The sequence below is a fragment of the Zingiber officinale genome, chromosome 2B (genome assembly GCF_018446385.1).
Source record: "Zingiber officinale cultivar Zhangliang chromosome 2B, Zo_v1.1, whole genome shotgun sequence".
In the NCBI taxonomy this organism is placed as follows: domain Eukaryota; kingdom Viridiplantae; phylum Streptophyta; class Magnoliopsida; order Zingiberales; family Zingiberaceae; genus Zingiber; species Zingiber officinale.
The window spans coordinates 86,389,518-86,403,213 of record NC_055989.1 but is presented as its reverse complement, the minus strand read 5'-3'; the positions used below and the strand labels follow the sequence as shown (position 1 = coordinate 86,403,213).

At 41.7% G+C, this 13,696-nt stretch overlaps 1 protein-coding gene across 1 annotated transcript; it reads right to left on the bottom strand.

Annotated features, from left to right (window-relative positions):
- Window positions 1-284: 284 nt before the first annotated feature.
- Window positions 285-1,336, bottom strand: LOC122048415 (F-box/LRR-repeat protein At3g48880-like). The gene is made up of 2 exons (XM_042609984.1): window positions 852-1,336; window positions 285-768 (listed from the first exon to the last, which is right to left on the bottom strand). The coding sequence occupies exons 1-2, from the start codon at window positions 1,334-1,336 to the stop codon at window positions 285-287; spliced, it is 969 nt and encodes a 322-aa protein (XP_042465918.1).
- Window positions 1,337-13,696: the final 12,360 nt, after the last annotated feature.

The following is a 13,696-nucleotide window of genomic DNA, read 5'->3' as shown; positions in this document are numbered from 1 at the left end:
GTAGTGGACCGGTAATCCGGGGCAGGCAAGATGATAGATCTGATCCACCTCCAAGAGAAGAGGATGCACCAAATCAAGGCGAATGATCTCAAAGTTGGGATTCCCCAAATGGTGTAGCACGTTCTCCTTCCTCCCCATGAATCTATTATCCACCACGATGACACTGTCCGCCCTCGTAATCAAGTGTTGTTTGATGAAGATGAGCTCCTGGATATCGGTGTTGTTCTCTCTTCCTTCGGATTCCCTCACGTTGCCGACCAACCGTGCCATGGTGGTCGTGGGCATCACCGGTGGAAGAATCCGGTTTGTTGCTCCGACTCATCGATCTCGTACCCGTAATCATCGAGAAGTGTCGACCCCTCGTGCTCGAACCGCTCGATGCATGACACCAGCTTCAGAATCTCGTCGTCCGCCTGGAATCTGAGGCAATCCTTTACGGTCAACGTTTCCAACTTCCGGCAGCCGCCGATGACCACCAACAGCTCGTCCTTGGTCAAGTAGGACTTGCTCAACTCCAGGTGCTTCAGCTCCGGTAAGCACCGCGCCAGGGCCTTGGCGTCCTCGCGCCCGATTAGCCCGCGCACCTTCAACCCGACGAACCGCGGGCAGTTATGGCCGATCTCGGCGACCGCCTCCAGGAATGAGGAGGGCTTGGTCTCCATCTCCAGATGCTCCAGATCCTTCCACCGCCGCACCAGCTCCGGGATTCGAAGGTCATCCTCCAGCATCAGGTTGTCCGGCAAAGCCAGCGCCTTCAATCTCGGGCATCTGCGCTAATAACCGATGAGTAAATTCATCGAACAGGTAGTGAGTGATGAGGGCGATGAAACCAGAAGGAGACGTAGACTCACTTGACAGAGGCATAGGCGAGGTTGTGGATGGAGACGGCAGAGGAAAGGGGGAAGGTGAGTTGGTCGACGACGCCGCGGGAGCGGTGGAGGGAGAAACAGAGGAAGGCGGAGAAGGAGAGGGGGGAGTGGAGGTGGTAGCGGAGTGCAAAGGCGCAGGAGAAAGGGCTCCAGGGTGTGAAATCGAAGGAGCGGAAGTTGAGACGGCACCAGCAGCTAGGGTCGAGGGAGGCGCGGTACCAGGACTTGCAGACGAAGGGGACGGCGACGGCGAGATCTCCGAGGGCGAGGCGGCGGAAGATATTGATGAGGCAATCGGCCTGCATCTCGTCCCAGTGCCGATCCAATTCCTCTTCCACTATTGCCTTCAACATGTTCGATGAAAGGTGTGACAGGGAAGGCGAGGAAACGAAAACCATATCGCGTCGCCTGTCGGTGTTGTTCTCTCTTCCTTCGGATTCCCTCACATTGCAGACCAACCGTGCCATGGTGGTCGTGGGCGTCCTCTCGCTGTTCGGATCTCGTCGGCCCCTACCTTTGCCGGGAAGAGCGAAGAGAGGAAGGAGGAGGAAGAGAGGATCTGACGAGGAGGCAGAACAGAACGATTTATGCTGCGATTTTGCTTAGGACCGAAGCAGGTGGTTTTGATCCTGCTCGGGAGAGGAAGAGGTCCAGGAAGGGGAAGAAGGAAGGGGCGTCGATCCAGGAAGGGGAAGAGGGAGATGAGGCTGAGAGATGGTCGGAGGTTTAGGTTTAGGTTTAGGCTGAGAGAAGGGGCACGATATTGGTTTAGGTTTGGAGGGAACTTTGTGAAGTGTTGTAAATTTTGGCTGATTAAAAAATTAAATTATTATTTTTGGTTCATTAACACCGGGTTTTAAAAATCACTGTTAAAACCGGTGTCTATTAACAAAAAAAAAAGACGCTCATAGACATCAGCTAAAAAACCGATGTCAATGAGCGAAAATCTGCGCTCATAGACACCAGTTTTTGGAAAAATCGGTGTAAAATACTCAAAGACATCGGTTTTTGCTTAAAACCATTGTTGTTCCACCGATGTCTATGAGGGTTTTTCTTGTAGTGGTAGCTCACAACCAAGATGGATTGGGGCAAACCATTGGAACGATTGTATTATAATTTGGTATTAGTCTATCTTGACTATAGAATTATACTAGTACACTATGTGTGTATTGAGCAGGACTATTTGAGGTTGTTCGATTTGTACTGACTACATAAAAGAACAGAACCTCTGTTATTATGGATGTACGTCCTCTTAATCCCTATATAATAATAAGCACGTATACTTAGTATTTATTTCTTTAACTTATCAATGGGTGAGATTTATTCGTTAAATCAATAGGCCTGATGAGTTGGGAGATAGTACTATTTATATGGTGTGTTGTTGATTATAGAAGGAATCTGTGTTCTAATTATTTAGGCTGATGATGTCCCCTTGAGGAGCTCATAAGGATTATCATGTAAACCCTGCAGGTGGACTTAGTCCGGCATGATAATAAAGTTGAGTGGTACTACTCTTGGAATCAGATGTTAATTAATTGAGTTGTCAGTAACTCATTTAATTAACGGACATACGATATCTTAAACACAGGGAGATTAACACACTCATGATAAGAAGGAGTCCATATTGTAATATGGGATTGGTGTGGTAGTTCAATAATAATCCTTTAGTGGTATGAGTTATTTATTGATGAACTTGAGTTGAGTGTTCGAGCCGAATACAGAAAGCCCAAGCCCATCAGGAGTCCTAAATCAATTCCTCCTCTAGGTCCCTATTGTAGCCTCTATATAAAGCCTCGCATCCACCCATCCAAGAAGTTGTTGGTTTTGGTTTTCAACGCCACCTCCTCCTCTTTGCTTTCCTAGGGACGGCGGTACCTCTTTGCTTTCCTAGGGTCGGCAGTCCTCTTCTCCTTGCTAAGGGCTGGCGGTCCACTTCTCCTTGCTTAGGGTCGGTGCCACCTCCACCTTGCTAGGGTCGACGGTTCCACCACCTTGCTAAGGTCGGCGACTCCTCCTCCTTGCTAGGGTCCGCGACTCTTGCTTTCCTTGGTGGACGACGGCTTGGAAACAAAGAAGAAGAGGAGGAGAAGGTGCCTCATCCTAGAGCTTCTCTTGGTGGTCAACGATTTGGAAACATCAAAAGGAAGGGTGTTTGTTATCTTGGTAGATCGTCGCCCACACGACGTCCAAGAAGAGGAGAGAAATACAGCAAAAGATCAAGAGGTCTTTAGCTACGAAGAAAGGTACAACTAGTTCTTTGATTCCGCTGCATAATTAGTTTAGTTTTCTTTGTATCAATTTTGAATACCAACACAAGAGGCCAGCGTTCTTGTACTTTGATCAAGGTGTGCTTTGATCCGTCAAGAACTTGCTTGATTGATCAAACACATGTCTGATCGAACATGCGGGTTGCTAGGAAAAGTTTTGTACTTGTACAATTTTTGTACAGGGAAATTGAAACAGAACGGAATTCCAACGCCTTCATATAGCTTGATATGGCTTTAGGATGCTTGTTTAACATTGAGCATCTAACGTAACTATCCTTCTATATGGAACATAACCTCCTAAGGGAGAGCAATTCTATGTATAGATGAGTCTTTCACTTGACCTAATGAGCTTTTTCTAATTATATGCTACGCAAGTGACCTATGTAATCTAGAGACATAAACCCAAGGGAGGCCTTGTGATAGGAGGCATTTTATTGAAAACTCAGACTGTCTAAGTTACTTCTTCACTTAATGACATACTTGGTTATTGGCAGGAAAAGTACTCTGATATATAGTCGTAGAGTGGTATTCAGTAGTAATTTAGATTATCCTGTAAACATAGAATTGGAGAACTAGGATTGGGCAAATTCATAGCACAACATTCACCATTACAATGAAACCAAAAGCCTAGAACATCTTACTGCATTAAGGGCTTCCTCAATTATGTTTTCTTCTATTTTTACATTTTAGTTGATAATCTCAAATCAAGTAATTATCGATTCTGTCTAGTTAAATTTGAAGTGTAAAACCAATTAGCATTTGATTCTCAATTCTCATGGGATCGACTTATATAAATTTTATTACTTGACGACGCCTGTGCCCTTATGGGGACACATCAAGTTTTTGAAGTCACCTTCATAAGAAGGTTCTATTGAATGCATATGTTGTAATCGAAGAATATCCTTTGACGAATAACTGTTATTCTCTGACAGGTTGTTACGATTTTCTGACAATGTTGTCTCCTAGAATATAGTCTGGCCAGATATTTGGACAAACAGAGTATCTCAAGCGTCTCTATATCTGACTAACTTTGTAATGAGAATTACCTTATGCATTTGCCTTGAATATTCATATATGAAATGAGAATAGAGACTCATAAACCCGATCAAACTTATAAATAGGTGCATTGTACCTTTGAAAGGGGAGTTGAATCCCATAAGTTCGACTAGCCATAAGTCCAGCACGTAATATGCTCATAGGCTCATGCTGAAGATCTGATAAGTAATGAGGAGCCAAGTCTAGCAAGTCTGGTCATCTCTAGGACTGATCGACAAAGTGATGGGAGACTGACTATTGGATAACAAGGCACTAGTCCTCATAAGTACAACCGGTCTTGTGATTGTTGGATTTATACTGAAGGTTGTAATGCTAAATACTGTCTGGTAATTATAGGATTGATGTGTACTAGAGGGGGGTGAATAGCACTCATGACTTTTTCACTTATTTCAAAAAATACAGAATAAACGCAGCAGAAGATAGAAAGAAACAAAAGAACAATCGCTAACACTTTTGGTTACTTGGTTCAGAGCCTGTGACGACTCCTACTCTAAGGCTCGCAATCATTGATCGCTTACGTTGGGCAATCACTATAAATCTGAAAAGGGTTTACAAATATGCAAGTACAAGTATTAACAAAAATAAAGTGTACCAACAACAAATTATTAGTAGTTTATTGATTGTCGAAACAACAGTTAAGTGTTGTTGAGTTGTTTCGGAGCAGCGCGCACGTGAGAAGATCGTTATGAATGTGTTGTTTTATGTTATCTGAAGCTACTGGTCGACCCTCCTTTTATAACCTGAGCCAGAACTGATCTAGATCCATTGATCTCGGGATCAGTCTTTGACTCGAAGCTAATCAGTCGATCGATCCAAGTGTCCGGTCAATCGAACCCTCCACATGTCTCTCCTTGGATAAGAGTCATCGTTCGGTCGATCGATCCCGCCGTTCGGTAAATCGATCCCCAGCTCATCTGGTCCGATCAACTCTGCTTGACCACACCGATGCTTATCTAATATTCGGTCGATTGAACTCCAAGTTTGGTCGACCGATCCCTTGGTCGAACCCAATCAGCTCGCTGGAAATCTAATCCTTCTGTTTGAGTGTTCAGTCGATCGATTTGGATGTTTGATCGACCGATCAAGGCCGAATCTAACCCTACAAAAAGTGTTAGTCTTCTACAAAATAGAGTTAAACAAATAGCAAATAAAGTAATATGAAAGAATAAATTTTGATAGCCTTCAGACTATCTGATTCTGACTTCTGAATTTCCTCTAAAAAATCTAGGTCGAACCGACAACCTACTGTTCCCTCTTTGGGGAATGCGTCGTCACATAATCCTCTTAGGAGAGTCTACCTTTTGTCAGACCGGTCCTCCAGACTAACTGGACTTTTGCTCAACGCCCAAAACTTCAAGTCTTCATGTTAGACATCCGCTCCATGACCCGTCCAAACTTTCACTTGGTTCGCGACCACTAGGATTTTCACCTAGAGTCCCCGACTCTAGGATTTTACCCAAAGTGCTTAACCCACCATGACTTTTCACCTAGGGTTACCACCCCCTAGGACCCAGGGTTACCACCCCCTACGACCCAGGGTTACCACCCCCTACGACCTAGGGTTACCTCCCTCTTGGGTTTTCCATCTGCCTAGTATCCACTATGACTTTTACCTAAGAACACTTAGGATTTTCCTGTAAGTTTAATCACACTTGTTAGATAAAAAGACAACTTAACTTTGAACCCTTTACCATTATTAAAATATAGGTTCGATAGTTTGATGCTTCCCGCACCAATAGTAATGACTAAAAGCTGAGAAATAGGAGATCGTCTCATAAGACCGTGACCCTTGTGGTGACCGGCTATATGTTGAGAGGTACTATAGTGTCAGTTAAATGATTGCATGCTAAAGTGCCTTGTTTATTATAATTCTGACCAGATCTTAGTCTGTTTGGCTATATGTTGAGAGACTGCCTTTAAAGGGTGAGCTGTCTAGTGTACCCGACTGACACATTAAGGTCGACTAGGTTTATCCTATATATCTTAAGCAATGAGTTGAACAACAAGTCTCTTAAATCTGAATAGTATTTGTGTCGTCAGACAATATACTGAGACTTATGTTTGACAAATGGGAAGTTGGGTCCCTTAAATCCGACCGGCGCTAAGGACAACCGACTTTAAACATTGTAAGGCTAATTGTACACTGAGTTTTGTAGCTTTGCAAGCCCACTCAGTATTTATACCAAGTGGCTATTCATAAGTGGAATACTAGATCTTTCCATAAGTGGAGTACTAGATCCTTCAAATCCGTCCAAATATAGGGTCGACCGTCTTCATACTAAAGGTCTTAGCACTGAGTGAGGAGTTAAGCCCTGATGAGGGTGATGCTCTGGTTGCCACCTCACCTTGACTTTGACTTTCACATCACCTCTAGGTTCTCTTGTAACTTCTTGTATCACTAGCTTCCCCTTTAAGTCTAGTCGAAGGAGGTTCGTAGCCGAGCCAGCTGACTAGATCCAAGTCTAATTTCCTTCTGATTGCCTGATTAATAGTCCGACCATTCAGACGTCCTTCCACTCGCCCATTTTTCGCTATGCTCAATTCATTTTTCTTGAAAAAAAACATGTCAGATGTTCAATATGCCAAGTAATACACCAATGATATGCGAGAAGGTATTTTTTAGCATAATAATTTTATTGTCTTATCCATCATAAATACTTATTTATGGGCACATGACATGTGTACTACTACCTCATTTTTCGAAGTGACAAATGATGCATGCCTTTTCATAAGAACTAACGACACTCCTTCCATTGCAATCCAATGGCCGCCCATGAGTAAGTTGTTTTGATCAAACAATTGAGATTAGAAAGTGTCTCATGGCTTATGTTTAAAAACCCTAAGTGTCGCAAAAGAGAAATATTTGCTCTATGTTTTCTCTTATCCTCTCTTCAAGCAACTCTCGACGAACTCTTCCTTCTTATGATTAGTGTTAGTAACTTCCTCTTCTGATTCTTCTTTATTTTCTCTACATTTTCCCATGGCCCAAGAATCTTTTTCTCTTTGGCATATCATCACCTGCTCCGATTTTGACAATGGCGATCGAGAAGTGGTCCACTTGCAATATGAAATTTCTAAAAACTATCATATCCACATTCTGACCCCTAAGATCATCCTCATCACCCCCTCCAGGCTACATCACTTTCTTTAAAAAATCAAATCTTAGCCGATTTACTCTTTCCCATCCCTTCTTTTATTTCTAAGATAAGTCATTGCTTTAACCTTCCCCTTCAGCAGCTTGCACCAACCACATTCTGCACTATGTACAGGATGTTCATTTTGTTTCACCTGTATGGTATTCCCTCGACTCCCCGCAACTTCCTAAGAAATCGGAGCCGGGGTCTTTCTGTTCCAGTCTCATCCCAAAGCAGTGTGGCAATTGTTGTGGCGATTGCCCCAGAAGAGGTGCCTTTTGACCCTCTCATGGCCTCTGAAGATTCTCCCTCCAACAAAGCTAAGGCGTCTTTGAAGAGGAGACATAATAGGCATCAACTCGTCCCTTCTACCCAAGTTTTTGAGGGGCGAGCATCTCCAATCAGGGTGCCTTCGCCTCATCTTACACTAGTCCAAAAGGAAACCCCAGCTCAATCTTTTGAGCGGACTTTGTCTGCCCTTCTCTCCAACAGTCTAGTCCAAGAGGGCATATCCCAATCGATCGGCTCTCTAATTCCTACTTCACGTTACCATCCGTTCTTCTCATTACTCCTCTTGCTGAGGCTCCACTTGCCACCGCTTCCTCCAATGAGCCAAAAAGCCTTTACTAATTCTTAGTTGTTTATGATCTATCGTCCGTTCAAACAATAGCTTCTCCATTGGCTCCCTGATCGATCTAAGATTGAATATTACTGAAGGGATAGCTAATTGAGGCCTAGGAGATAGCTATGAGTCGATCAGAGGAGTATACATCGACGAAGATGGCAGACAAATACTCGCATGACATGACCACAATAGGTTTTAGCTTTCTCATCCTTTTTCATTCTGAACACCTCTGATGATATTTGTTCTATAGCAATGGGAAATTGGGATGAGTATGGTGCAAAAACTAGCGAATCCAGCCCGAGAGAATGAAACCTTGAAGGGCCGCTAGTCAGAGGCAGGCTCCATCTATGCCCCTGCCTGCTCGCCACAGGAGTGTCAGGCTCAACTCGACCGACTGAACAATTTAGAGAGCCAACTTTAGGAAGCATAGGAGTTGATGAGGGTTGGGGCAGAGTGAGCATAAAAATCAAAGGATGCCTTGAAGATTGTTGGAGATAGGATTCAGTCTGAGACAACCTGGCGAACTAAAGTGGTGGCTGATCTGGATGGAAAGATCACTGAATTTCAGAGCATATATTCCCAATTAGAGGAGTTGAAGGCTACTCATGCTTCAAAGATTGAGGCCAAAGAATTCAAGCTTATTACCCAAACATAGCTAGTGTCTGAGCAACGACGAGATATGGATGCTCAAAAAGCTAGGTTAGAGTCCTTGTGGATGGAATTAGAGGTCACCCAAGCTACCTTGACTACCTCTAAATCTGAACTGGCAGGACTTTCAGACGAACTGATAGCCTCCCAAGCAAAACTAACTTCCTATTGAGTGGGGGAGAATGAGCGGTTCAAGATAAAGAAATAGCCCACCTAAAAACTCAGGAGTTAAACATGTCAATTGTCACGTCAATCAACAAAGCTCTTTTCCTTGGAGCTAATGGTTCTAATACACAACTCTAGGAAGGTGGTTATCTAGCGTTCGAACACCTAGCCTGCTTTCTAGATCATCAAAGACTAGTAAGGGAGCACCCACTCGGCTTATTCCCTACCCTCCAGTAGTTTTTTGTATCCCTCTCCCAATGGGCAAAGAAAATAATATAATTAATCTTTATCTTTGTGTAACTAAGACTTTACTGGATTTTACTTAATCTTGGCTCATGCTTGATTGGATAATTCTACTATTTTTCCCAAGTGTTTGTGAGTACACCTGCTTGAGTGGAAGTCTTGGTCCTATTTTATATACTAAGCAAATTAAAATCTTGAGCACTCGACCCCTTAGGTAACCAAACCTCGAAGATCTTACTAGCATTACCATCGATCAAACACGTGGTGAGGAACGTGCTCAAAAAGGGTGAAGCCTTCATAGCCAGCACGAAGTTGAGTTCGTCCGGAGCTGAAATTGAATAGGCTTTAAAGTTCGACGAGCTCTTGGGCCAATTGGATATGTAGTACGGATTGTACTTAAGAGAAAGGAGAGGCGAAGCCTTAAAAACCTAGGTGGAATTAGAACCGACAGGACTTTAGATGACTTGAGCATTAAACACTAAAAACAAGGAAAGTTTCACCTCGAGGTGCATGCCGACACTTCAAAATAATGATTTACATGTCCTATCCATTATAAATGTGCACCTCCTATTGTTGACAGGTGTCTAATAGCCTCATTCCTCTGACATAATAACTAGGGCACAATTTTCCATATCCACGATGATTTACCTTCTAATCTAAAGGCCATGATAATTAACTCACTTTTTTATTAACCCGATCTAACGATTCCTTTTAAAAGGGGACTTGCATGGTTTCCTTAAAAACCCCTAGTGGCTTCATCTTCTTACCTTCTCCTTCTTTTTCAATGTTAACGAACCCTCTATTCTCATGAGTTTCAATAAATTCCTTCTTTATCTACTCTCCCTTGACCCTACCCCTAAATCTCTACTATGGATGTTCCTGACGTGCAGTATACACTTCTTACCTCAAGTTTTAATGGGGTAGATTGTTGGTCCCTTGATGGCCGCCAAGAGGGGGGTGAATTATCCTGCACAAACAAACTCAACCGTTTCTCGACTTATAGCTTAATTATGAATACTTGTATTAAGAATTTAAGAGACTAATTAAAAAGACATAGACACAAAGAGAATTACTTGGTTTGCAATCAGAAGATTGCTAATCCAAGGAAAATGAAGTTCACTTATGAAGATCTCTTTCGGGCAGAGAAGTCTCTTTACAGAAATTAACGCACAGAAAAAATGAAGCTAAACTAACAAAGAGAAGCACATAAGTGTTGTTTATCAAAATTCTTGTTATCTTAGCTTCTGGGACCAAGGCTGTATTTATAGCCTTGGTTGGGGTGCCTGGAAGGGTTCCAGACACCTAGAGTGGGATAAAACTCTATCCCCGACGCGTTGATCAAAGTCCTTGTCGATGGTGATAAAATTTAGGTTCCGAGCGCCCGGACCCACAAAATCAACATGGTTGACTTTCTCGGTATGGGCCCTCTGCTCCGATTCTGCTCACCTTGGTCTGAGTCTTCCACTTTGGCTCCGCTCGTTTTGGTGATCTCGGCCATCCGGAATAGGGCTCACCCGAACCTAACTTCCGACCTTCTCGAGCAACCTTCTGCTCTGGCTTCTCGTCCCTCAGAAACGCCGCACGCCTCCTTCTCGTCCGCCCGCGTACTCTTTCGTAGCACCTTATCCCTCAGACGCATCTAGCCAGTCGGCTCTCTCCCGTGCCGCCCTTCACACTAGCTGCGTCTTTTGCTCAACTCCCTGTACTCCTAAGTTTCTGCACACTTAGACACAAGGTTAAACACAACAGGACCTAACTTGACTTGGTTGATCACATCAAAACCTCCATGAGGTACTTACAATCTCCCCCCTTTTGATGTGAATCAATCCAAATTAAGTTAGGGTAAAATACGACATGAAATTAAAGACATGAAATAAATGTTCAAGTCCTTTAGAGAGAAAAAAAACTATACCGAAAATATATATACCTCTCTCTTAAACTTAACTTCTAATTCTCCCCCTTTGATCACTTCAAAAATAGGGGTAAGTGTAAGATGAGTAAGAAATAAGTTTAGAAGAAAGTATAGATGAGGAACAATTTAATTAATTATGAGAATGATTAATCAGTGTCATTTAAATAAAATTAATATAAGAAAAAAACTGAGGTTTGAATAAATATTTAATTAAAAAAAAAACTTTAAGTCAAATTAATATATTTTTTAAATTTTAAATAAAATTCAAGTAGTTGTGCAGAAAAATTTAACTTTCAAAAACTAAGTGATTGAGAATTTTAAATATTAAAAATTGGCATGTGTATAAATAATTCACAAAAATTGGCATGGGATCGAATTTATTTTTTTTAAAAAAATAATATAGAAAAAATATTTTTAAATTGAAGAATATGATTTTTGTTCAAAAATTCATATATTTAAATTTATCGATGTTGTGTAATGAAATCTTATTTCTCAGAAAATTAAATTATAATTAAATTCTAACAGAACACATACTAAGAAATTTATTTGAAAATATTAAACAAAAAGAATTAGAGCATGTGAATAATTTAATTTAGATCTGATTTCAGAACCCAATATAGGTTTCTTCTTACTGGGTTAATTAAGTATTTTCTAGGGATATAAGTTTTTGTCACTTGTTTGATTTGACTTTTATGAAATCTATAGTACCAATTTAATCCTTTATAGTTTCTAGCATTTAAAATAGAAACATTTGAACATGCAGAATTTTTAAAGTTTTCTATTTGTTCCTTTAATTCAGCATTTTCAAGTTTTACTTTTTTAAAAGCTTCTATTAGACATAATTTTGCTAAAATTCTTTTTATTTCTAAGTTTTTATTTTTTTAATTTATCATTTTTAATTTTTAACTTGCACATTGATTTTGTCATAGATTTAATACCAAAATAGAGTTGATCGGGAGGTAAGAGGCATACCTCGCTTACCATATCAAACTTGAAGCCTGACTCTCCCCCTGCTTCGCTGCATTCATCTGAAGTTGCTCCCCCTTCATTGATGATGGCTTCTGAGGTGCTTTACTCTTCATGGCTCACCATCAGTGCTAGTCCGGCATATTCTTCTATTTCTGACTCGGATGATGAGCTTTCATCCCAAGTAGCATTTAGAGTCTTATGCTTGTTTTGCTTGGGCATCTTGCTTTTTCCTTTTTGAGTTTTGGGCAGTCCTCTTTTATGTGTCCTTCCTTTTGACACTGGTAACATCGAACTCTTCTTTTATTTCTTGGATGTTTTCTGTTTTGCATTTCTTTAAATTTGTTAGATCTAACAAAATTTCCTGAATTTCCTTACCATGTAAGCTTCTTGATCTTCTTCTAAGTCCGACTCGGGTTCATCCTTCTTGGTTGCATTTAGCGCCAAACTCTAGCTTGACTCTTTGGTTGTACCTACACATCTGGTTTCATGTAATTCTAAAGTAGGAAAAAGTTCCTCTAGGGTACTTACCTCCAGGTCCTTTGAGATGTAGTAGGCGTCGATTATCGAGGTCCATTCTGGAGTCCTGAGAAAGGCATTGAGTGTGTAGCGTACCGAGTCCCGGTTGGTTACTGTTTCACCGAGATTTTTGAGTCCGGTGATTAGTTCTTTTACCTTCGTGTGTAGATCGGCTACATTCTCACCTCTTTCCGAACGGATATTCGTTAGTTTGTTTCAAAGTATGTCTTGTCTTGTGAGCTTGGCCTCGGATGTGCCTTCGTGGAGTTCCAGGAATTTTTCCTAGAGTTCTTTGGCTGACGAGTAGCTCCCGATTCGGTTGACTTCTTGAGGCGGTAGCACTCTCAACAAGTGATATTCTGCTCTGTTATTTACTACAGAATCATTTTATTCTTTCTTCATCCAAAGACTCTCCTCCTTCTCCTCTCTATTTCGATTCATAGGAACTACAAAATCATACTTGATTATTAAACGAATCTCAAAGTCAGTTTTTAGAAATACCTCCATTCGATGTTTCCAGTGTTCGAATTCTCCCTTGAATTTTGGTGGAACGATGCTTGGTTCGGCCATTGGTTTCTTTGCTTCGGTCGGCGGTTAGTCATTCTAAAGTATCCTTGCTCTGATACTAATTGTTGATCCCTTGATGGCCAGCAAGAGGGGGTGAATTGTTCTACACAAACAAACTCAACCCTTTCTCGACTTATAGCTTAATTATGAACACTTGTATTAAGAATTTAAGAGACTAATTAAAAAGACAAAGACACAAAGAGAATTACTTGCTTTGCAATCAAAAGATTACTAATCCAAGAAAAATGAAGCGCACTTATGAAGATCTCCTTCGAGCGGAGAAGCCTCTTTACAGAAATTAACGCACAGAAAAAATGAAGCTAAACTAACAAAGAGAAGCGCACAAGTGTTATTTATCAAAATTCTTGTTATCCTAGTTTCTAGGACCAAGGCTGTATTTATAGCTTTGGTTGGAGCACGTAGAAGTGTTCTAGGTGCCTAGAGTGGGGGATATAATTTTATCCCCAACGTGTTAGTCAAAGTCCACGTCGATGGTGATAAAATTTAGGTTCCAGGCGCCTGGACCCACAAAGTCAACATGGTTGACTTTTTTGGTCTGGGCCCTCTGCTCCGGCTCTACTCACCTCAGTCCGGGTCTTCCGCTCTGGCTCCGCTCACTTGGGTGATTTCAGCCATTCGGAATAGGGCTCACCCCAAACCCAACTTTTGGCCTTCTCGAGCAACCTTCTGCTCCGGCTTCTCATCCCTCGAAAACGTCGCATGTC

What these genes read in the sequence shown, in the direction of transcription:
- LOC122048415 (XM_042609984.1), bottom strand. Translation starts at nt 1,336, where the DNA reads ATGGCACGGTTGGTCTGCAATGTGAGGGAATCCGAAGGAAGAGAGAAC. An exon ending in CTCGCCTATGCCTCTGTCAA is followed by an intron (nt 769 to 851) that starts GTGAGTCTACGT and finishes TTATTAGCGCAG; the next exon opens with ATGCCCGAGATTGAAGGCGC.